This window comes from Gymnoscopelus microlampas (genome assembly GCF_963454915.1).
Source record: "Gymnoscopelus microlampas genome assembly, chromosome: 4".
In the NCBI taxonomy this organism is placed as follows: domain Eukaryota; kingdom Metazoa; phylum Chordata; class Actinopteri; order Myctophiformes; family Myctophidae; genus Gymnoscopelus; species Gymnoscopelus microlampas.
The window spans coordinates 44,761,019-44,784,142 of NC_139941.1; the positions used below are offsets into that span (position 1 = coordinate 44,761,019).

Here is a 23,124-nt window from a genome sequence, read left to right on the forward strand (position 1 = left end):
AATTATGTGTAAATGAGGGAAGATAGCTGACTGTGTTTAACTAGAGTATGTGCATGTAGCTGCTTTGCAGTTTTTTTTGTTCTTTCTAACTTAATGATAATGAACCCAAAAAAGGGTCTGTTTTTCTTTCTTTTGTTTTTGATGGTTATTTCTTTTATTTAGTACAGTTTCATGTCCATCTTAATTAGGTGTTAGAGTGAATAACCCTAACATTAACTATGGTAGTTAGGGAAATATTGTAATATTTTCATAAATTAAAAAAAAACAAAAACTTAATTTCAGATCATTTTGCACTGGAAATGAAGTTTTACCTACCCTTTTAGATTTGTCCTTGAATTCTTATAGTGTTATCTTTGAGAATTGTTATTCTTTTCAGTCCTAGCTAATGAATACTGGTGTTTTCAGCTTTTCAAAGCTTTCTGTGCAATCGATGGTTCAAGGGCTTTGTTTATGTTTGTACACTGTTGAGCATTATGCTGTATCTCAGTACTGTGAACACCACAGTTCCATGTGTTGTGATGTTTGGTATGTGGCTGTGAAGCCCATCTGGAAAAGGTTTTGTTGATATGATGAAGTAGGGCCAGTTAGGATTACTCCTCTAGCCACTGCTAAAGCCATGGACCACCACTAGTCCAAATCCCAGAAGAAACCTAGGAATTATTTTATTCTTTGAGGAAACTAATACGCTTCTCCTGCCTTCAACTAATTTCTTTCTGGCTTACTTACTCACTTTCTTACCAATAATATATAATGTGTATTTCAAAGCACATTTTAAAGTAAGTACAGCACATTGTAGTTCAACATAAAGAATCATTTCTCAGATATGGGAAATAAATAATTGATATAATTGATATATAAGTGAAAAAATCTTGAACCTTGAGGATGATGCTTGTCAAATTGCTTTTGGCTTTTGTTATGTCACTGAGTTCTAGTTTTTGTTCATTCCAAACTAACCTTTAAAAAAATATATATATATTGCTTGTCCCATCTGTTGCATGAATCGAGCACAAGATTCCTGGTAAGGCACAAAATTCAAAATGGCAAACCAATGAGTAGCCTAGCTGCTTTTATGAAATTGCTCACCACTAGTGCATACCTTATGATGGCACTTATCGTGGGCTGGCTTATTTGCTATTGCAGCTTATCATTCAGTGAACCCAATTAAATCTGAGCACAACTCGTTAATCCTCAACTCATACACAGCACAGAGATTCAGTCATATTTTTTACCAAAGCTTAGCGAGGAAGTTTAGGAACGGAATGAAATTTCTTGAAGCCTGTCCTTCAGTGTTTGATTTTCTGTCGAGGATGTGAATGTAGCATGTTGAGGATCCATGCTACTGTATGCCTCCCCTCCCCCTCTGTGTGTTAATCCCCCAGGCGGAGACCATGTTAGTTGGTTGTATTCCAGCTGAGGCAGGGTTAACTCCACTCACTCGTTTCATCATTTAAAGGCACTCACTGGTGCCTCTCTCTACCCTGTCGCTCAACACATCACCGCTATGATCCTTAGCAGGAAGCATCTCTCTCTCTCTTCCACATTCTTCGTAATGAGGGGGTTTTGTGCTTATGTGTGTGTGGGTGTTTGTTTTTGTTTTGATGTGTGTGTGTGTGTGTGTGTGTGTGTGTGTGTGTGTGTTGAGGGTGGGGGTTGGAGAGGCTAGATGTGCGCCTGTGAGAGAGATAAAGACAGATAAACAAAGAGCGTGATGCAAGAAGAGAAGGGAAGAGACTTGCTAGCATTAGCAAGTCAGAGAGACAGAGGGAGGTTGTGGTTGTTTGTGTGTCGATGCGGAGAACAGTAGCTGTGTGAAGATCAATAATAGTGGGGGAAGGTCAGGGACTCCTGTGACTATCAGTGCTCTACTATAAATAGCTTGGTGACAGAGCATAGCTTGTGTGATGCATGCTCTTTTTCCTAATTTTACTGAAACACATCTAACAACCGTCCTGACCAAGTCAAACCAAACCTCCAAGTCCATCACATTGCAGACCTAACCTTTGTGTTGAAAGGGTGTGTTATTTCAACTGCCTGTTTGCCCATCCCCCGGAGCAAATATGCGCACACACACACACACACACACACACACAAACACGCAGTCACGCACACACACAAATGGAAGCACTCACTCACACACACACATTCATTATGCATGCACACACACAACACACACAAATACATGGACTCTTAGAATTTAATCTTATCTGATGCATTGCAAATCTTATTTTCGTCACTATGCTCATTTTGGATGGTAGCCTATACATAGACATCCAAAACAAAGCTGATTTACTGTCAGATTTGGGAGCCTATTTGGGTTTGCACACCAACTACAATCAATTCACAGCTCATAGGCAGTCTCTCTCTCTCCCTCTCTATACGCACACACATATAAATTATATATATGTTTGTGTTTACGTATGCAATTTTCCACCCCGGAAGAGTCGGTCATGGGAAAGATCAGTGGGTGGAGGCCTGCTGAGCCATGGCTCTGGGAAGCCCCCATTAATACAGTGGGAGACTCACATTCATTAAGAACACTTTTATATGGCCCTTGTATTACAAAGCCTGGATTGTAAAACTCACCACATGGTTCATATCAGGTTGTGGTGACAGTTTTGGCTTTGGCATTAACAAGTTCAGTAACAAAACAGTTCCATTCCTTAAGCAAGGCGATGTGGTATGGTGCAAGCTTAAAAAAAATGGCTTGATTGAATTTTGTTATTGCGTTATTTGGAAATCGGGCAACTGCACTGGCAATGTTGTCTCTTATCATTATATATACTATTTATTGTAGCATTTGCTGCTGAGGAAGCAGCTTTTGCACTGACATGACCTACTGTGTGTCAACACGCATTGATTACATTTCAGCGTTTCCTTCAAAGACCAGTTGAAATGTACTTCACATTCATATGTTGCAATGTCAGGAGGCCTCAAAGTATTTACAATATACGTAGAAGTAGGCAGGGGTTATCACTTTAGGATTTTTTTAAAAAAGGCAATGAAATACTGTATCATTTGCTCGAGCATTAGCAGAGAATGTGACGCTTAACTTCTTTCAGTTGTCTTAAAACGCTGACATAGCTTTATGGATTTCAGGTTTCACCCTACACAAGGCCTCTTTCTCAATATCTTAACAAAATGGTGTCACACATGGTTAGTATTTGCATATCATTAATACGTGCCCTATGTTGGGTGTTATTACCAAAATGCTAATGATGTTAAGCTCTAATCCTCAAGCAGCTCCCTTAAGACTGCATGGGTGTATTTCATCAAGCAACGCCAACAGGTTACCATTGTTATTAAAGGGATGAGCCCAATCTGCAACTGCATGGAAGTTCTATGAGATTTGCATTTTGCATAACAGTATGGAGAGGGAGAGAGAGAGAGAGATGGCAGAGTCAGTTGCAGCAGGAATGTGGGTCTTCAGATGCCTTTAGCCTCTGTTGGATGTGTGGGCATGTACACGTTATGTATCATGGGGGGGGGGGGCGTTGTCCCCTTAGGTAGAACACATTTTTGCGGTTTTCAGAGAAGGGAGGGGGGTGAAAGATGCAAGAAAGGGGAAAGTGTGGAGGAAAAAAAAAGGGGGGGGGGGTCCTGCAGCGGAAAACTACAGCCGATTCCTCCATCCCCCGCTTTCTCTCTCGGTCTCTCTCTCTCTCTCGTTCTCTCTCTCTCTCTCTCTCTCTCAGCTGGGCATAGATGGTAGAAAGCCAAGATAAAAACCTCCAGAGAGAAAACCCCTACACCGGGCCTTGTCGCTCTGTCAGCCACTCAAAGACTGCTTTAGCTACACATCAGCTATTGTCTGACTGAGGATTGGAACAATAGGGAGATTTGGCCTCGATGTGTGTCTGTTCTCAGCATGATGCAGCTTAGAAGTAGGGGGCTAAAGGGGTTAAAGAGATGTTTCGTTTTGGTGAAGCATCAAAACGCTTGTTGCCCTACCCTGCGTGAGATTCATTGAGTGTCATCTATCCCATATTTGATGGGACCCGATCACTCAAATGAGTATCCCCCACCCCCATTTAAAAAAAAATCAAATCCAAGAGTCCTATTGCCCACACATATGCATCACATATGTGCCACCCTGACAAAGCTAAGCTCTGAGTCAACAGTTGCATTTTTCAAAAGGAAAAATGCGGACCCAGCCCCCCACACCCTCACCCCCGCCACACACACACACACACACACACACACACACACACTCCTTGTGGGAAAACGCAGCCTAAACATCATTCGTGACTACGCATTCCTTATCTTGTGCCGCTGATAATAATGCATGAACTCCTATGGAGTCTAGCAGCAACCAATGTTGATAAATGCTTAATGTGATTACTGAAAGAGATACCCCTTTCAATGGGCAGACCGATACTTGAATCCAATTGACGTGAAGAAAATTAATCACCAGTTATTTCTACTAATAGTAATACTATATCAGGTTACGCTAAACAAGTGTTTTTTTGTATTTTTATAGTTCTACAACGGTTAAGTATTTATGGGGAGTCCATATTTAGAACGCATGGGAAACAGAAGTGCTGTTTGTCTTCACCATTGACTGGGGCTTAAAATGCTTGACTTGCATTTCCTGGTTTGTGTTAAAAGTTTGGAATGAAACCCGGCCTGACCCCTGGGAAACAATGCAGGCTTTAATGGGCCCAGGGGGAGGGTCTGGGGGAGGGCAGGAGGGAGGGGGTTGGGTTGTCACCGGGCCCAGGGTTCCAGCAAGCACCCAGGGCTTGCAGAGAGAGAGAGAGAGAGAGGGTGGAGTTCAAGATGAACCAAAGGCCAAGCTTTACAACTCTTCCACATGTCACATCAGTGGGATTTATCACCCTCCTCCTCAGATGATGCATGCAGGACACGACAAAACAACAACACAACATTCTCCTTACTCGCCCTATAGCAGTGGTGTAAAGTAACAAAGTACATTTACTCAAGTACAATTTTGAGGTACTTTTACTTGAATGGAGTATTTCCAATGTTCAATACTTTTACTTCTACTCCACTACATCTCAGAGGCAAATATTGTACTTTCACTCCACTACAATTATTTGAAAACTTTAGTTACTTTGCAATTATTAATTATTATATTATAGAACATACATTAACCACTTTAGCCCTGTTGTATATAACGGCTATTTGAAAATAGCCAATCTACAAGCTTACAACGCGCTGCATCCCGACGCGTTGTGAGCTTGTAGATCTGCTATTTTCAAACATTTTAGTACTTTTACTTTTGGTACTTTTAAGTACATTTTGATGGCAACACTTTTGTACTTTTACTCAAGTACATTTTTTATTCCGGACTTTTACTTGTAACAGAGTGTTTCTACATTGCAGTATTGATACCTTTACTTAAGTAAAAGTACTTTTTTCCACCACTGCTCACCCTATAGCTCTTATTTCTTTCCATAGCACTTCTTTATCACACATGAACGCTCAAGAGACACAGGAGCTCGGTGGGGTGCCGACCTCCCCAACCTTTGTATTCCTCATTATAGGTTGCTTAATAATATTGGTGGTCTAGAAACTGAAGTTTTCCTTCTACAGTTGCGCTAACTATACACCAGGGGCCATGATACAACATACTGTAAATGTGTGCCACCTTGAAACCTAGTGTCCCTGTTCTGGGCATAATAGGCAAACCATGTACGAAAATAGTGCATCTACAAGCTCACAACTCGTTACGACGCAATGTGAGCTTGTAGAGATTTGATGTAGGGGTAAAATGTAAGTATGGACCCCTGGGGTGGGGTTTAAGTGGGTAAAATGTAATATAGATGTATAATAATATAGTATAGTGTAATTAGCTCACACACACACACACACACACACACACACACACACACACACACACACACACACACACACACACACACACACACACACACACACACACACACACACACAGTATCAGTGGAAAGGGCTTGGCCATAGAGCAGGGGTTCTCAAACTTTTTCATGTCAAGGACCCCTTGAATTTATATGTATTTGACCGTAGACCATCTGAAAATGTTATGTGCCAGGGACCGCCATAAGAAAAGCTTTAAGTTAAAACATTCAAATTATTTCAAATTTTCCAAACATTGTCAAGATAAAAACTAAAACGAAAAAAAAAACTTGCAGTGTGGCACGAAGTGACACGCTGTGAGCTTGTACATCTGCTATTTCTTGATAGCCAACGTATACATTTTTTATAGCCAACGTATAAAATATGGATAAAGTGGTTAAAATGATCGTGATGCTGTTTTAACACATTTAGCTGGGGACCCCCCCTTGAAGCCCCCCCCCCCCCAAGGACCCCCTAGGGGTTCCCGGACCTCACTTTGAGAACCCCTGCCATAGAGTTCTATTAGTGCTAATGTAACAAACAATGTGGGGCTGGGGTCTTCTCTGTAGGGAGGAGGGGGGGTGGAGACATGTAGACATTCTCACACTGGGATCAAGTGTGTGAAGGTGTGAAGCAGGCTGTTTATATGGTGGCCATGCACTTGAAAGAGAGGGTGGTAGATTCGACAAATAAGCTAAGAGCTATTGTGTTTCTTTCTCCTCATTGAAAGGAAGTCACATAGGGTGGTCAATGAAAATATATGGTTTTAATGCATACTGTCTATGACCACATGGGCCGAGTCAAGGCGACAAATGGTTTGCTAAGAGGAGGGATCCATGCTGTCATTTTATTGGACCCATGACACTGGAATCTCCCTCGTGATCTAACATTTTATATCCCTCTTTACAGTAACTTAACCCAAAGGAGCAATGCGCTCCTCTCCTGAATGATCTTCTAAGTTACATTACAAGTAGTACTCGCATGCAGTAATGATGTAGTGTTTCATGCTGAGAGTGCACTTTTGTTCAACCAGGGGGAGGCTATGATAAAATAACTCTCTTAAAGCAGGTATGACGTTCAAAGTTTTAGCTGGGTCTTCTCGAGGCTTAGTGGAAGTGTCGCTCTGCTCCATACTGGGAGGCTTAACCCATTCAATCCGGGAAAGCATCTGTGTCATTTTAGATTAAAAAATAGCAGATTTAGCGTGGCTATGAGCTTGTAGATCAGCTTTTTTTTTTAAATCTTGGAAATGTGTGCAAATCTTTGTGTGTGTGTATTTTTTTTGGCGAACATTTGTAACAAACATTCTTAACTCAAATCTTTGCTTCTGGGGGTCTCTGGAACAAAATATTTTTAGATGGGGGTCCGCAGCCAAATGCATCTACATTTTTTTTCTAAATCCTAACAGTGTGTTGCTATATCAGTGGTGCTCCAACTTTTCCATGTCAAGGACCTCAAAATGATATGTATTTGGCCGCAGACCTCAAAATGTTTTGTACCTGGGACCCCCAGAAGCAAAGATTTGAGTTACAAATGTTCGCTTTAAAAATGCATATATTCAAAGAGTTGCACACATTTTCAAGATTTTTCAAAAATAGCAGATCTACAAGCTCATGAGCTATGAGATTGTATATCTGCTATTTTTGAATGGCGAAAGAAATTTTAAAATGACACAGATGCGTTCCCGGATTGAATGGGTTAATAGCTGAAAAGCTCTTCATTTTAGACTTCCAGCTCAAATCTGCACTGATCCAGCCCTCTATCTCATGATGGCACACCGTGCTCTTTGGTCCAGCCCTTCTGTGCATTCTAATCAGGGTTGTGTGCACAGCTTGGAAATAGATTAATCATAAAGGTATAGGGACCAACTTGTAGCTTTTGGCCGATTTCATTGCGACTGCATACAGTATACGGATAACTGTTGAATGTTGATCAAAGCAATTTCCACTGTGGAATTGATGAGCTTTATTTTGTTATCCTTGCCATTTTGTTTACCTGAGAGCTTGATGGGCTCTGTTTAATCTGTTAAAAAAAAAAGATTAACCCTCAATAGCAATTTAATAACACAAGTGTACCTAGAAGAAGATCAGATCATTTTAGAATGAATTAATTGCATTTTTAGAATGTTTCTGGCTCATCTGGTAAGAGCGTGTTACTACGTCAATAAAACTATAGTCCTTCCCACTGCTCTTTGCTGCATGTCATCGCCTCTCTCTCCAGCCTTTCCTGTCTCTGTCACTGTCACTAGAGATAAGAAATGCCCCAAAAAAATATCTAAAAAGGAAGGAGAATGTGTCTTATATATCGATGTCTCCGAGTCCGGTTCACCTTTCTGTAGTGCATAGAGGAGTTAATCACAAAATAGTTAAATTGTAATCCCACTGTGAAATGAGTGGGGCCAACCCATTGTTCCAGTACAGTATGGCTAACCCTTGTATGCTCCCCAGTGAGGTGGAATGGCAAATTTTAAACCTCATGCCATTTAAATGGTAATCTCTCTTTGGGCTTTAGAAGTCCTCCATTCACCATTCATTATATCTAGAGAGGGTTTATCCCACACACCCCCCTCCCTCACTCCCTTCTAATTACCTTTAGTACATGAACCCTGCAAACCTTCATGAAAGCCCACTCTCCTGGAGGCTTTAATGGTGAGCTGGGGGAGAGATAGACCTTCTCTCTCATCTTGGTCACATGCCTCTGATGAGGTGGCTCTTCAAAATTATAGACACAGTGGTCTAATCCAGCTCATTTGAATATAGAAGATTGTCAGTATGGGCATGTATATTGTCAAAACATGGCGTCCTTTAATCAGCATTGGGTGAATGGACGGTCACGTGACTAATACAAGCATATCGGCTTCCTTGTAGTGATGTAGTCATCCATATAGGCAGTGGTGTAAAGTAACTAAGTACATTTACTTAAGTACTGTACTTAAGTACAATTTTGAGGTATTTGTGCTTTACTTGAGTATTTCCAATTTCCAATACTTTTACTTCTATTCCACTACATCTCAGAGGCAAATATTGTACTTTTACTCCACTATATTAATTTGGAAACTTTAGTTACTAGTTACTTTGCAGATATAAATTATTACATTACAAAGCATGTATTAACCACTTTAGTCCTATTTTATACCTAGGCTATTTGAAAATAGCCGATCTACAAGCTCACAACGCATCGCATCGCGATGCGTTGTGAGTTTGTAGATCTGCTATTTTCAAACATTTTAGTACTTTTAATTTTGGTACTTTAAGTACATTTTGATACCAATACTTTTGTACTTTTACTCAAGTACATTTTTAACATCAGCCTTTTACTTGTAACAGAGTACTTCTACATTGCAGTATTGATACTTTTACTTAAGTAAAACATTTGAGTACTTTTTCCACCACTGCATATAGGAGATGATATTGTTGATATTCTGCTTTATGTTGGACATTATCTGCTCCGTTCGGATCCCTCATATCTCTCAACCTTCTGACCAACAGATGTAACCTAACATGAGCCAATTGGCTGATGCTTTCACCTAGAATGTATGATAGTGCATTGAGGTGCATACAGTATGTGGTGCATATTCTGTAGATTTTTGATTGTGGTGGCAGTAGTCTAAAGGCTAATTTATACGTTATTGTACAGATGTGTCACTCGCTGAAATGAGCAGATTTTTCTACTGAAAAACATTGTACAGCAACATATTCAATAGGCTTAGGGAAATTAGCTTGTTACCAGAAAACCTGCTGTCTCCTGTCTTAAAGAGTGAAATGAGAGCATGGAATGGAATGTTTAGAGATTGGTGAGCAACAGTTACGAGGGACAGACTATAATGTTGGAAGGCTCACATCAAAGGGAAAGATTCTACTGGTGTTACCTTTTCCCCCCAAAAAACTAAGCAAACACCCATTTTCTGTATTTCCTCGCATCGTATTGTTCGTCTAACATGCATTGCCTGTACCTGTACCTCATAGCCAAAGCGTTCCATAATGGACCCATTATTAGCCCTTGATGCTAAAATTGGATTGGAGAGAAGTGTTTGAATGGATAGTTTTTGTCTTACAGTAGATGCTCACTATTTAAAATGCAGCTTCTCCTACAAAACTATTGGTACAAATGAAAACAACACTATGGTACTTTACTGGTATCAGATAATAAGGCAAAATACATGTTGGAGACGGGATTCTATATTATTGAGAATATACTTATGAGAAGATAAATATGCACTATTCCGTTTCTAAATGATCATAACATTCTTATCAGAAACTCCACTGGGTTGTCAGTTCAGCCATGCTTTGAGCACGTCGTCACTATTGGGCAGAAACCTGGTATCTCCATATTTATTCTTTTTATGTTTTTTTCCTCATAAATAAATAAATGTCCTATTTTATACTAATGACAGTAGTGAGAATAGCAGATCTTCAAGCTCCCAATGCATCAATGTGATGCACTGTGAGCATGTAGATCTGCTATTTTTTCAACTTTTTTTTTTTTTTTGTGAAAAATAGTGATAGTGCCATGTATAAAGAGAATCATAGAGATAAATAAGTAAAAGTATTATCAAGAGCTTTATGACTAAATAATAACTACATTGTATCAATTGGAACACAGGTTATTTTTTTCCATTTCCAGAAAAGTAAGGTTTTGCACATACAAGGTTTCCTCTTGACAGCAACGAATTGTGTTCATTCATGCGCCATTATTTTGATTGCTCTTTTAAAAAGAAAAGTAAGAACACTTCCTTTCCAGCAGATAATAGCACAGAAAGAGAGAGGAGAGGGGGGGGGGGGGTGACAGAATTCAGATGTAATTGCCCATTGACTGACAGCGATGGCTGTGGTGACCTTGTTAGCTGATATCATAATTAGGAAGCCATGCGACTTGCTGGGGCGGGAGTTGCTGTCTAATCTCGTCCTTTAATGTTTGATCCCGGCGTTCCGCTGGCAGGGCCATCCGTGATACAGATCAGTGCACGCCGGCCACATTCCAACTGGAGTCGCTCTTTGGAGAGCGGGGCTATTCACTGTAACCATGGCGTCCAACCCATCTGCTCTCTGTGGCTTTCAAGAGGTGGGGGGGGGGGGGGGGGGGGGGGGTGGTGCACATGGTTGATTTGTTGTGTGTGACTTTGTATGTGTGTGTGTGTGTGTGTGTGTGTGTGTGTGTGTATGTGCACGTGCCGCCTATGTGTGTCTGATAGTACTTAATGCCGTGGACAGCAGAGAATATGTGCCTAGGCTTAATTCCAAGCTTCCTCAGTGAGTTTTATTATGTGGGCTAGAGGTAGATGGGGGGATTAATGGAAGCTTTTTTGAGATTGCTGTCTTAACAGTTTGCTGCCACGCAGACTTTGGGGTTGCCTCAATGACTGGCAAAGTAACTGAGAAATATCTGAAGCTCACTGGAGAGATCCTCAAAGGAAATACATCTTTCTTTGATCCTCTCTCCGTTACACGCACGAGCATGCACGTGCATAGTGCATACACATATACGTAGTACATCACTTGTGTTGGCTCGTGGTCCTTTTGGTGTAGCCACCTTCTTCTGTAGGCGTTGGATCTTTCCCTGTCTTCATACCTTGTTCTCTCGTGGTCAGCATATGCTGTTAAGCTGCTGGCAAACCTTAAACTCCAAGCACTATGTAATTTCACCTACTATTTTTGACCGTGCTTTAGTTCTAAGGACATCCTGTTCCACACTACTTCCGTTTTTTTTCCCACGGAGCCCCTCCCTCTACCCCGAGCCCCCCAAATATCCTCCTCACATGTGTTCCAAATTACTGCCCTCACACTTATTCCTGTCTTAACAGCTTTTCACATTTTGAAATGTTCAGCAAAAAAAATGCTCCCTTTTTTAGGAAACAAGGTTAAGGTTAACTGTTGCTGTAGAGTGAATGTGTGCAACGTGTTTGAGTCTAGGCTTTCTTCTCTAACACGGCGTTAAGGGAACGTTGGTAGATTTCACCGCCATGTTGTGTTGAACTGAACACTGATACAATGAGATGATTTGTTCTACATTGGGATGAACGCCATTTAAACGTTCTTCTGACAATTGATTGTACTTTCTTAAGAGGACGGCTTACAAATGTTCCCCGTGACAGAACTGTAACACTTTCACATACCGGATCATCTATATTTCAAGTTGTTGACCTTAAAAATGAAGCTATAGTGTTTTGGGGAACGGATCCCTCCATTTGACACTGTCATGGTTAGGAGGAGAGAAAGGAGAGACTGTAAACAAATCACTCGTGTCATTTTAGCCCTCTCCTTTCTCCTGTCAGGCTCGCTGAATAAAACATACAAGACGTCTGCACACTCGGTGCTCTGTCCTCTTCAAAAAGCCTCACATCCTGCTTGTTGCACCTACTACACCTTCACAAAATGATAGCTAGAGCTTAAGGAATCCTCTGGATTAGGCAACGCCTGGTGGGCACTTAAGCCCCAATCGCCCCCATTAACTCAATTAATGATTTGTGCCTTCAGCAAGGTATTTGCTTTTCATGCATTGGATGAATTTATATTAAAGAATTATAGGACAGTAGAAAACTCAAGGAAAAAGTGTGCGCCGACTGCCCCTTATATGCAGTAAAATCCATGGTGTTAGTTTAACCCATTTAGACCTGGAACGCATCTGTGTCACTCACTCACTGTTTCATTGGCTATTCAAAAATAGCAGATATACAAGCTCATAGCGCGGCACCGAGTGCCGTGCTATGAACTTAGATCTGCTATTTTTGAAAAATCGTGAAAATATTTTTTGTATATTTTTTTCCGAAAAACTGTTAGGATTTAGATTTTTTTTTTGAAGCGGCCTCAGGTCTGAATGGGTTAACTCTGAGAATATGGACCCAGCAGGTCCCAGAAATTGTTCCATTTGGGTCCATTTCCGTCCCTAGTTTTTTTTTTATTACTACGATACAGTTGCCTGGTGTGATGCTAAACCCCACATGTTCTCCTCTGCCTTTCCCAGATGATCCAGCTGACCAGCGTACTTGCCTTATCTGTGGAGACCGTGCCACAGGCCTGCACTATGGCATCATCTCCTGTGAGGGATGCAAGGGCTTCTTCAAGCGCAGCATCTGCAACAAGCGGGTGTACCGCTGCAGCCGCGACAAAAACTGCGAGATGTCACGCAAGCAGCGCAACCGCTGCCAGTACTGCCGGCTACTCAAGTGTCTGCAGATGGGGATGAACCGCAAAGGTATAGAAGATGAGCCGGATTTTTTTTTACTTATAGCAAGCTCACAACACGCCACGGATGTGACGTGTTTTGAACTTGTAGATCTGCTATTTGTGGTGCGCAACAACCAATACGCTGGATTGTATCTAAATGATACATGCTCCCGTTACAAAACGAGTTGTAAAGTACATTTACTCAAATAACTTTTTTGATATTTTACTTACTATCAAATATTGTACTTTTTATCCCACTATAATTCTTTGACAGCGTTTAGTTATTAGTGACTTGCAGATTTAGATTATTAATACAAAACACATTAACATTGCTTAAAATAAGTGTTAAATATCTCTGTATTCTGATAATGGTAGTAATTGCTATAGTGTGTTTGGTCATTAACAGAGGTCTTTAGTAAACAAAAAAGAATGCAATTTCAGGTTGGGATTTCCCCCGCAGGATCAATAAAGGTCCATATGGGATACCTATGTTATCCAATCAGGAGAGAGAACTCATACAGGATAAACAAGTGAAATTGAAAGTAATGACACACTCTATAGCAATGATAAGTATCAGAACATTAGAGCTTTAACTTTTTAACAAAACACTTTTGTTTTAACCAAAACATATCATTTTTACATTACATTTTTAAGTGTCCCAGCAGAACATAAAGTAACAAAAACCACCCCTACTTTTACCACCTTTATGCACACGCATGGAAAGGACAGGTCCACCACACACCAGCAGGGGCAGTATAGGCTGTGTCTCAGGTCCTTATGTTGCTCTGTCCTAATCTCTCAAGACAGGGGGGGGGGGATATATTTATTTTACCAAATGCATTCCCAGATTGGCTCTGTCCTAGCTCCTCTATTCTAACTCCTACAACAAGGTTATGTAAAGAAGGAAAAGGACATCCAATATGAAGGTAGATATGTTGCAACATTTTTTGAGTTTATAGATTTGAGTTGAGCACTCATAAAATGTGATCTACACACGTGTACAATTGAAATTTGTACACATACAGTACATACACATACATTGACATTTGAAGTCACAAAGAATCAACAGTTCTTTTTGTGCAGCTGTCTATCTACACGTCGTGTATGAATATTCTTTCTGCGACTCAAATTAAGATCACGCGTGTAGGTTACAGGTTCAAATTTCAGTGAGTCTGAGTGCTCGAATTAAATCTATGAGTGCTTGAGTTTTGCAACATATCTACCTTCATATACTGAGTGTAGATCAGTGGTTCCCGAAATTTTTAGCTCGAGACCCCTGGACCCAAACTAGTGAAAATAGCCAAGCTTCCCAAACCTTTTAGCTTGAGGTCCCCGGGACCCAAATTTGTGAAAATAGCCGATCTACAAGCTCACAACGTGTCGCATTGCGACACGTTGTGAGCTTGTAAATCTGCTATTTTCACTACTTCTTAAAAGTTGGGTTTTTTTCATGGAATTTCTTAGATTCTTTTTTTCTTTTTTTTAACTTTTTGGTGTATTTACTTGTGAGTCGTGACCGAAACATGGGTCCCGGAAATGGGAAACAGGGCTGTAGGATCGTCGTTTCCTTTCTTTACATTACCGGAGGAAAGGACGCAGGATTTAATTGGACCTGAGACGCAGCCCTATCATCATCGCTGTTAGGTGGAAACCTTGTATGTCCAATAGCGTTACGTTTCAGGAAATCGCAAACTAGATCCAATGTAGTTATTTAGTCATAAGCTGTTTTTAATACTTTTCATTGGTTCAATATTTATAACATAAAAAAGACCACTTTCACAGAAAAAATAAGCAAAAATAGCAAGATCACAATGCATCGTAATGCAACGCATTGTGAGCTTGTAGATCAGCATTTTTTGTAATTTTTGCTACTTTTGCATGACACTGTACTATGACGAAGAGGTATGAAATGATGAGGAGAAACAAAAGTTGAAATATGGAGATACAAGGTTTCTGGCAGCAATGATACACTAGAACCATGTTGTAATGCTCTGTACTGTAATTAAACAGCACCCTCTGCTGGACAGATACATAGCCTACTTGTCTCTACTAGCTACTCCTATCTAATGGATTCAATTGTTTTCCCACTAAGCAAGAGCTATGATTCTTATGTAACGTTTTTGGACCAATAGATGGATGCAAAACCTAACCTAAGAACAGAGTCATCCGTTAACTTAGGTAATCTTAACTTTCCAATAAAAGTCATTTTCTTGTTTTTCAGCAATCAGAGAAGATGGCATGCCTGGAGGGAGGAACAAAAGCATTGGACCTGTACAGGTAAAATATTAAAAATATCATCGCCGTCAGGTGGAAATCTTGTATGTCCAAAACAGTTACTTTTCAGGAAATGGAAAAAATAACTTGTGTTTGAATGGATCCAATGTAGTTATGTAGTCACAAGCAAGCTCTGGTTAATACTTTTCATTGGCTGAATATTTATAAAACCCAGACACTTGACCGCTTTCGCTTCCACTTTCAACCATTTTCAAAAATAGCCATTTTAATCTACAAGCTCACAACACGTCACATGGTGGCGCGTTGTGAGCTTTTAGATGTAGATCTACTATTTTCACTCATTTTGCACGAGAGTTTTGTACGATGAAGTAGGGAATTAATTTACGATAAAACAAACGACAAAAAAAAAACAAGGTTTCTGCCCAGACGGCAACAATATGCAACATGCATGTAACATTTAGGTGCCTTGTAGACGGTTTCATCCAAACTCTCATGTTGCTAGGAGACAAGCTAGTCCTCTTGGACTCATCCGGTTGGCTGTTGGTTAGTTATCAGTTTAGACTCTAAACTTTTCGAGTAACATTACCTAACGATGGACGAGGTTGTGGAGAAAGAGACGCCCTGCCCTCACTTCAGTTGTTGTAAAGGCATTCAGGAGATAATGTTCGTATTTAAATTAAATCCACTACAGCCCACACTCCTGAAACACTTATGATGTTTGACTAGGGATACACAAAGCATGTAATGAAATTGACCCGGTGACCTTGTCCATTATAGAAAGTCTACCATCAGCACTAATCGATATTTGCATTCCCTTTCAGAATCACCCCACTCATTATTGATAATATTCTTTAGAGCTTCTCAGCGAAATTGCGTTACTAAGGGAACAGCCTGGGTCCAAGTGTATTTACCGACAGCTACTGAATATTCACAAACACTGCAACAGGAAATAAACTTGGGGCCCATTTAGAATGGTTATGTTGTTAAGTGTGAAAAGATCTATTCAGTCTCCCTGTTTCATTATTGCCTGTGAATACATGTAGAGCAGGCTGGTCAGGAGAGGCTGACCCGAGGCTAATTAAAACGGGAGTCATCACAACTGGAAGCTCCAGAATTGTATTCAGGACAGCGATGTGGTCAATTCAGGTTCAATTCTGTCGCAATAAGAAATAAATAATAATAATACAAATAGGCGGACAAAAAGGAATGGGCCATCTTTATGAACCATAACGAAAGGAGCACCTTTTCTGTCATTATTAATAATGAATATATTGTCGTTTCCATTTACATGCTGAATTGATGGGAGTGAGAGTAAATTGACCCAAGCCCCCAATTCAGATCACTGCACATACAAGTCTTTTTGTCTTGTTTTTTTTATGCACTCAAGATTTTTAATATTTTTTTTGTCACTTTGAGCTTTTCATTTCTTCACGTGGAAGTGCAAGAATGACTATTAATCCCCTTATTTTAGCTTTATGTGTGTGTGTGTGCATCTCTGCACCCAGCTCCACTTCCTCACCCACTCGTTCTCACGCCTCATTTTCTCTTTCACCGGCAGCATTTGTTTGCGTGTGCATGTCCTTGCACCTCTGTGTTAACTGGATAGCAGCTCACATCCTAGTCAATGCTGATCAATTGAATGAGACAGAAAATACTCTGGTCACACAGGGACATAAACCCATTTAATTCAACTAACTTTCTTTCTATCTTTCTATTTTTCACCCTCATTCCTTCTTTTTCTCAATCTCTTCTACCCTCCTCTCTTTCTCCCCCCTCTCTCTCTGTCTCTGTCCTCAGATCACAGAGGAGGAGATTGAGCGAATAATGTCAGGCCAGGAGTTCAAGGAAGAGGCGCCGGAACACACCTGGGGCAACAACGGCGACAGTGACCACAGCTCGCCTAGCAACGGCGCCTCGGAGGGCAACCAGCCGTCACCCGCCTCCACTCTGTCATCCAAGTGAGTTTCCTCACCTCCTGTCCCCGCTCATCTGGGCAGCGGTGGCATTCGCCTCCATCACTGAGATAATGAGCTGGCCGTGACAGCGCTAACACCTCATTCCCGTCTCCGCTAGACTTAGTTAAGGCATTCATCAGCGAAAGAATGCCATGAATATGCCGCCGCTACTTCTGCCGCTGCCTCTGCTCACGGCTTTGGTGATAGCAGCACACAAAGGACTTGGCACGCTATCTGGCATTCTCACTACGGAGACGATCGCATTGTCTATCTGCAGTCATCAAGGCCAAATATTGTCTAGGTGCTAGTGCGGTGGCATGTATTTTAGTCTCATTCTATGTAAACATTAGACTTGCTTATCGCCCCCAAGGCTACACAAACTCATATTTAATTGCAATGCACATTTTTTTTATCAAATGAATAGTCAGCAGAAATTAGTGAAAGTAATTTAGAGTGAAATGCATATATTTATGGACACAATGAATTTGATGGAAAAGTTCTAGTCTACTAGAAAGCATCCATGTTGTGATCCCCCTGAAACCAACACCCAAGTGCTTTCATTTCACTCAAGCGCCTCACAGCAGGATTATTTGGGTTCGGGAAAAAAAATCACATGCAGTAGTGTACTGTTGGGTGGTAAACACTGGACCCCACTGTTCTCATATCATTGTATGCGCCAATCTCCTCTCTCACACACACAAAAGCACACACATCTAACTTTCTCTCCCTCTCTCTCCCCCGTGTGTCCAGTCGCTCTGTGGAGATGAATGGCTACACAGCCGCTCTCAGGGACCAGTACATCAACACCTCCATGTCCACGCCCTACCAGCTCTTGCCTCACCTTTTCAGCTACGCCGCCCAGTCGGGGCTGCTGGCGCCGCAGCCCCGCAGCCTCTACCCTCAGTCCCACCCCATGGTTCTGCAACTGGTGGCAGCCGAGGACCTGGCCCCACTGGCCACCCCCATGCTTATAGAGGATGGGTGAGTTGGTTTACATAAAGACGCTCAATATAGGACATATTATATTATAGCTGCCCTCCTTCTTAATCAGTTATTCTCAACCTTTTTTTTCAACCCCCGAGTTTGACATCTTAACTTTGGTTATGGTCTAATAATGATTGAATACTGCTCTGAACATTTTGAGCTCAGTGGCAATTCAAAAAAATGATACTTTAAACTATTATTCAAACAAGAGCCTTGGCTTGGACGTCCTCGAAGTGGTTCACTTCAGCAAAATAATGAAAGTGAAACCTTTCAAGTAGAGCTGTTCAGCTGTTATCCTCCACTGATTTTACCTGAATACATACCATTGCACACCTGCAGCTCTTTGTAAATTTGACCTTATTTTATATCTCAGATTACACCTCTAACTGCTGATTGATGTCACAGTGTTTTCACTTGGCTACACGACAGCATGCTGCGTACGGTGTTAATTTACGGAGATTAATTAACTCTCTGGGTTTTAATGACGTGTACTCCTGGGGAATCAATTTCAACCTGTACGTCATGGTCGATCAACGAGTATAAACAAGTAACCACTTAAACCCTCTATACTTAAGCGTAAGGCGATTAAGCAAAAATAACTGATCTACAAGCTCACAATAGCTCACCGCAATTTTTTCTTACAGTTTTTGAACATTTTGAAATGTTTTTTAAAACGCTTGAAAATATTATGTTAAAATGCTTTAATGACATGCTCTAAATAGGGATGCCAGGTTAAAGTGGTTAATATGCCAGCATCAAAATTAACGCTGCTGTCTCTCTCTCTGTGTGTTTTTAGATACAAGGTGACCCAGGTGGAGCTGTTCGCTCTGCTGTGCCGCCTCGCAGACGAGCTGCTGTTCCGCCAAATCTCCTGGATCAAGAAGCTGCCGTTCTTCTGTGAGCTGTCCATCGAGGACTACACCTGCCTGCTCAGCTCCACCTGGCAGGAGCTCATCCTGCTCTCCTGCCTCACCATCTACAGCGCGCAGATCTTCGGAGATCTGGCCGACGTCACAGCCAAGTACACGCCCTCGGACGACGAACTGCAAGGGTGAGTACAGTACTAGCAAAGATATTGACAGGGAAAAAGCGATGGTGGTTTCAATAGGTCGGTTCAGCAGTGGCGCTTATCGCACCCGGAGAACGCAGTTGGCACAAGTCCATTCATTTTGTGTGCACAGATACACTGTATACACGGGCATTCTTCCTAGCTACTCTCACCTCTGGTCATGAAATGTGGATCATGACCAAAAGAACAAGATCACATACAAGTGGCCGAAAGGAAATTAGTTTTGCCAGGAGGGTGGCTGGCATCTCCCTTACGCATAGGTTAAGAAGCCCAGTCATCTGGGAGTCATTTAATGTGGTTCGGGCATCTTGTACGGATGCCGTCTCCCTAGGCCCGGGTCTTCAGTGCACGTCCAGCTGGGAGGACGCCACGGGGCAGACCAAGGGCCAGATTGGGGGGGGGGGGATTATACTGTATATCGGGGTCTCCCAGTTAGACAAGGCTAATATGGCCAGGGAACGGGAAGTCTGGTATTCTCTGCTGGAACTGTTAATTCCACAACCCGACTCTGGAAAACCGGTTAGAGATGTAGGATGGAATGGAAGATGCTCTGTAGAACGGGTGTCCCGATCACTTTGTTTGTTGGCTAATGTGAGTGCCTGGCGGCAGTTTGTGCACTAATGCCATCCTCCTTGTGAGTCATGAGGACCTGAGTTCTAGTCCAAAAAAAACCTACGGTACTTGTCTGCCCACCATGGTGGAGAATGGGGTTCAGTTCCTCACAGGTGGGAGGCCGCCATGGGAGGGCGCTCTCTGTTGCTGCACAAACATGTCCGCTAGTAGGCGAAATAATCAAATAAATTACATACCAGGACATTTTTATATATTGGTTTATGTGCTAAAAGTGTGATTTTGAGAGCTTTCTCCTCATACGATAAAAGTAAAAGTGAATGGAATCACTACTTCCAGTTCCTGGAGCACAGAAGCTACAGATGAAGGTGATCGACAATATTTGGACTTATTAATCATAGCCAGGTAGCTTTGCAACTCAAGATTCTGCCAGAGTTAAACATTGCTTTAAAGGGTGAATAATACTAAGTTAGTTTTTACTGCTGTATGCTTTAATGGTGATGGAAAGCAGCCTTATTAATTTGGGTTGGTGCTAGATTAGATAGAGTGGCTCATATTGCCTCTGACCCCTTATATCAAGGGTATCAGTTCTCATTAATGTACAACTATAAAACAAGTGTGTATCCGAGGGCCTTTCCAACTCCATATTTCACTAGAGCGAGTGGTGGGCATCTGGATTTAAAGGATTTGATACACTCCATTGCACGCTGGGTCATGCACTGAGAATAGTAGATATACAAGCTCACGAGGTGTTGCGCTGCGACGCGGTGTGAGCTTGTAGATGAGCTATTTCTCGTGCTTAACTAAGTATAAATCCGTCTTAATCGCTCTCTACTGCAACAACATTCTCCTACAAAGGCAAGGCGTTCCACTCCGTGAGTTCTATATCTCCAAAGGGTTTGATATTTCTGCTATCACAGTGGCCCGTATTGTTGTTGGACGCGGTCCAGTTATCTGGTCCATGAAGGGGAGGATGACTCAAGACAGAGCTCTGGCTAGCACCGTCTGGTGCATGAAATACACGTCTGTCCCACGCCAGGGTAGAAACGTGTGTGTGGGGGTTCATTGCTGTGTAAATCAGACCCGAATTATCTGACCTCATGACACATTTGCTCCTAATTTCCCCGCAAGATTTACACCGCCGTCATGTTGCTTCGGTCAATTTGCCTGCAGTTTATTCATCTTAGGTGCAGGTATCCAATTTACGGTGGCAGAGCCAGCTTTGGTAGACATGAGAGGTTTGAGATCTGAGAGTACAGAATTGACGAGGATGAAGATTGGTGAGCGGATTTACTGGATTGGATCTTAGAACCGCTGCTGGAATGGTTTGGTCAGCAAGACATTATGTTAAGTTGAGCACATTCTGCCCTTAATCACTGTCATGGTTCTGACATAATCCCCTTCCTCTCCGTCCTCCTCGTGTCTCATTTTAGCAAAAGAAACTTTGATAATGAACTCTTATGGGAATTGACTTTTTCTTTGATGTTTTACTCCCTTTTGTCGCGCTAGATTGGAATATGTGATTCATTGAGAAGCTTTTATGCAGAACTTTCAACACTGAAATGAGAATTTGTGGTGTTGTTCTTTTTTCTCTTGAGTTCAGCGCGATTGACACATCTTTATGTCTGCCTTCTCAGGTTCAGTGAGGACGGCATGGAGGTGATGGAGAGGTTGATATATCTGTTCCGCAAGTTCCACCAGTTGAAGGTCAGCAACGAGGAGTACGCCTGTATGAAAGCCATCAACTTCCTCAACCAAGGTAATGACAACTATTTCACCACAAATACAGTAAAATCCCATGTGTTACTTTGACGCTGAGAGTTACAGTGTCAAATTGAGAAAAAAAAAACAGAATTTGGTTTACTCCATGGGGTGCCTAATCATTCTTGTGTATTATATCATGTATCATTTCTCCCTCTGTAGATATCCGGGGATTGACCAATGTCTCCCAGCTTGAGCAGCTGAACAAGCGCTACTGGTATGTGTGCCAGGACTACACCGAGTTTAAGTACCCGCACCAACCCAAACGCTTCCCTGAGATCATGATGTGTCTGCCAGAGATCCGCTGCATTGCCGGTAAGAAAAGTTTGCTAGTTTGCTGTGACGAAACTCTCTCTCTCTCTATCTCTCGGTCTCTCACTCATTCACTCTGTCACTCGTGCGCACACACAACTGCACACACAGTCTAGTACACACCTCGTGAGAGAGAGAAATAGAGTGTGAATAGACCAATAGTGAACCAATAGAGAATAGAGCGAGCAAAATCAGTTAAGAATCAGTTTGTGTACATACGTGTACTCCTGTTGCAGTGTTGAGGATTTGACTGTGTGTCTGACCATGACTCCGGCCATGCTCAAACATGTGGTAGGACCGTAGGAGTGGCAGCGGCGTGGCTTGGAGTGGAGGACGGACCTCGCTCCGAGGTCCGCTCCGACCTTTTGGAAACTCACTCAATTAAAAATCTGTCTGCTCCACTTCCATCACATGCTCTGATATTAAGTGATGATTTTTACTTTGAGACATTTTCCTCCTTTATTGGTTGAATTCACAAGACAAAGGCCATTCATCACAGAAAAACTTCTGACAAAAAATCCATTATTGTGTTTCTCACAGTAATGGCATTCTTTGTCAGACATTTCCCCCCCATATTCCATGTAGTATACAGGCACCCAATGGTTTTCTGGTTCATTGTTTATAATTGCCTATTGTGACTGTGAGATAGGTTGTGGGATAAGATGCATTCATATGAACGTGGAATAAACATATGTGGAATGTATGTGTATTTTCAGGGAAACTGGTCAGCGTTCCACTAGAACAGCTCCCCCTCCTGTTCAAAGCAGTCTTGCACTCCAGCAAATCCAGCCTGAACAGCTACAGGTCAGGCCCATCGCCCTGCGTAACCACGGGAACCGCCGCTGGAAACTAGACCCCGCCCCCTCCGAGCACCAGGACTACTCCTGGCCTGGGGCGAGGGGGGCACCAAGAGACTGGTTTTCCCTTCGTGTGAATGTGACAAGCAGCTAGTTTTTTTGTAACTTTTTTCTTTATATATTTATTACACGACAGAGCTGAATGTATGCTGATTTACACTGTGCACATGCTTCTGTACAAAAAAAACCAACTGCACATAGATGCATTGGTCGTTGGAGTTTACAAGTGTGTATCCGATTTGCTCAATGTGTCGGTGTTGCCATTGTTAGAGCTAGACTTTAAAGAGTTTTTATTTGAATCGGACGGGGGCGGATAGACACATGTTAACCAGTGTTTTGAGACTACCTCAGGAAGATGTTGTTGCTAATTTCAGGTACCTTTTCTT

General features: G+C 41.8%; 1 protein-coding gene across 2 annotated transcripts in view; it reads left to right on the forward strand.

Annotated features, from left to right (window-relative positions):
- The window catches only part of nr6a1a (nuclear receptor subfamily 6, group A, member 1a), a gene marked incomplete at both ends in the record, with an annotated part of 86,161 nt that extends 63,427 nt beyond the window's left edge, over positions 1-22,734 (forward strand). For both annotated transcript variants that reach the window (XM_084054630.1, XM_084054631.1), the window contains 8 exons: positions 12,793-13,023; positions 15,217-15,272; positions 17,028-17,188; positions 17,936-18,166; positions 18,966-19,220; positions 21,446-21,567; positions 21,732-21,884; positions 22,598-22,734. In XM_084054630.1, coding sequence (XP_083910756.1) covers positions 12,793-13,023; positions 15,217-15,272; positions 17,028-17,188; positions 17,936-18,166; positions 18,966-19,220; positions 21,446-21,567; positions 21,732-21,884; positions 22,598-22,734 — 1,346 coding nt within the window. The remainder of the gene's footprint in view (positions 1-12,792; positions 13,024-15,216; positions 15,273-17,027; positions 17,189-17,935; positions 18,167-18,965; positions 19,221-21,445; positions 21,568-21,731; positions 21,885-22,597) is intronic.
- Positions 22,735-23,124: the final 390 nt, after the last annotated feature.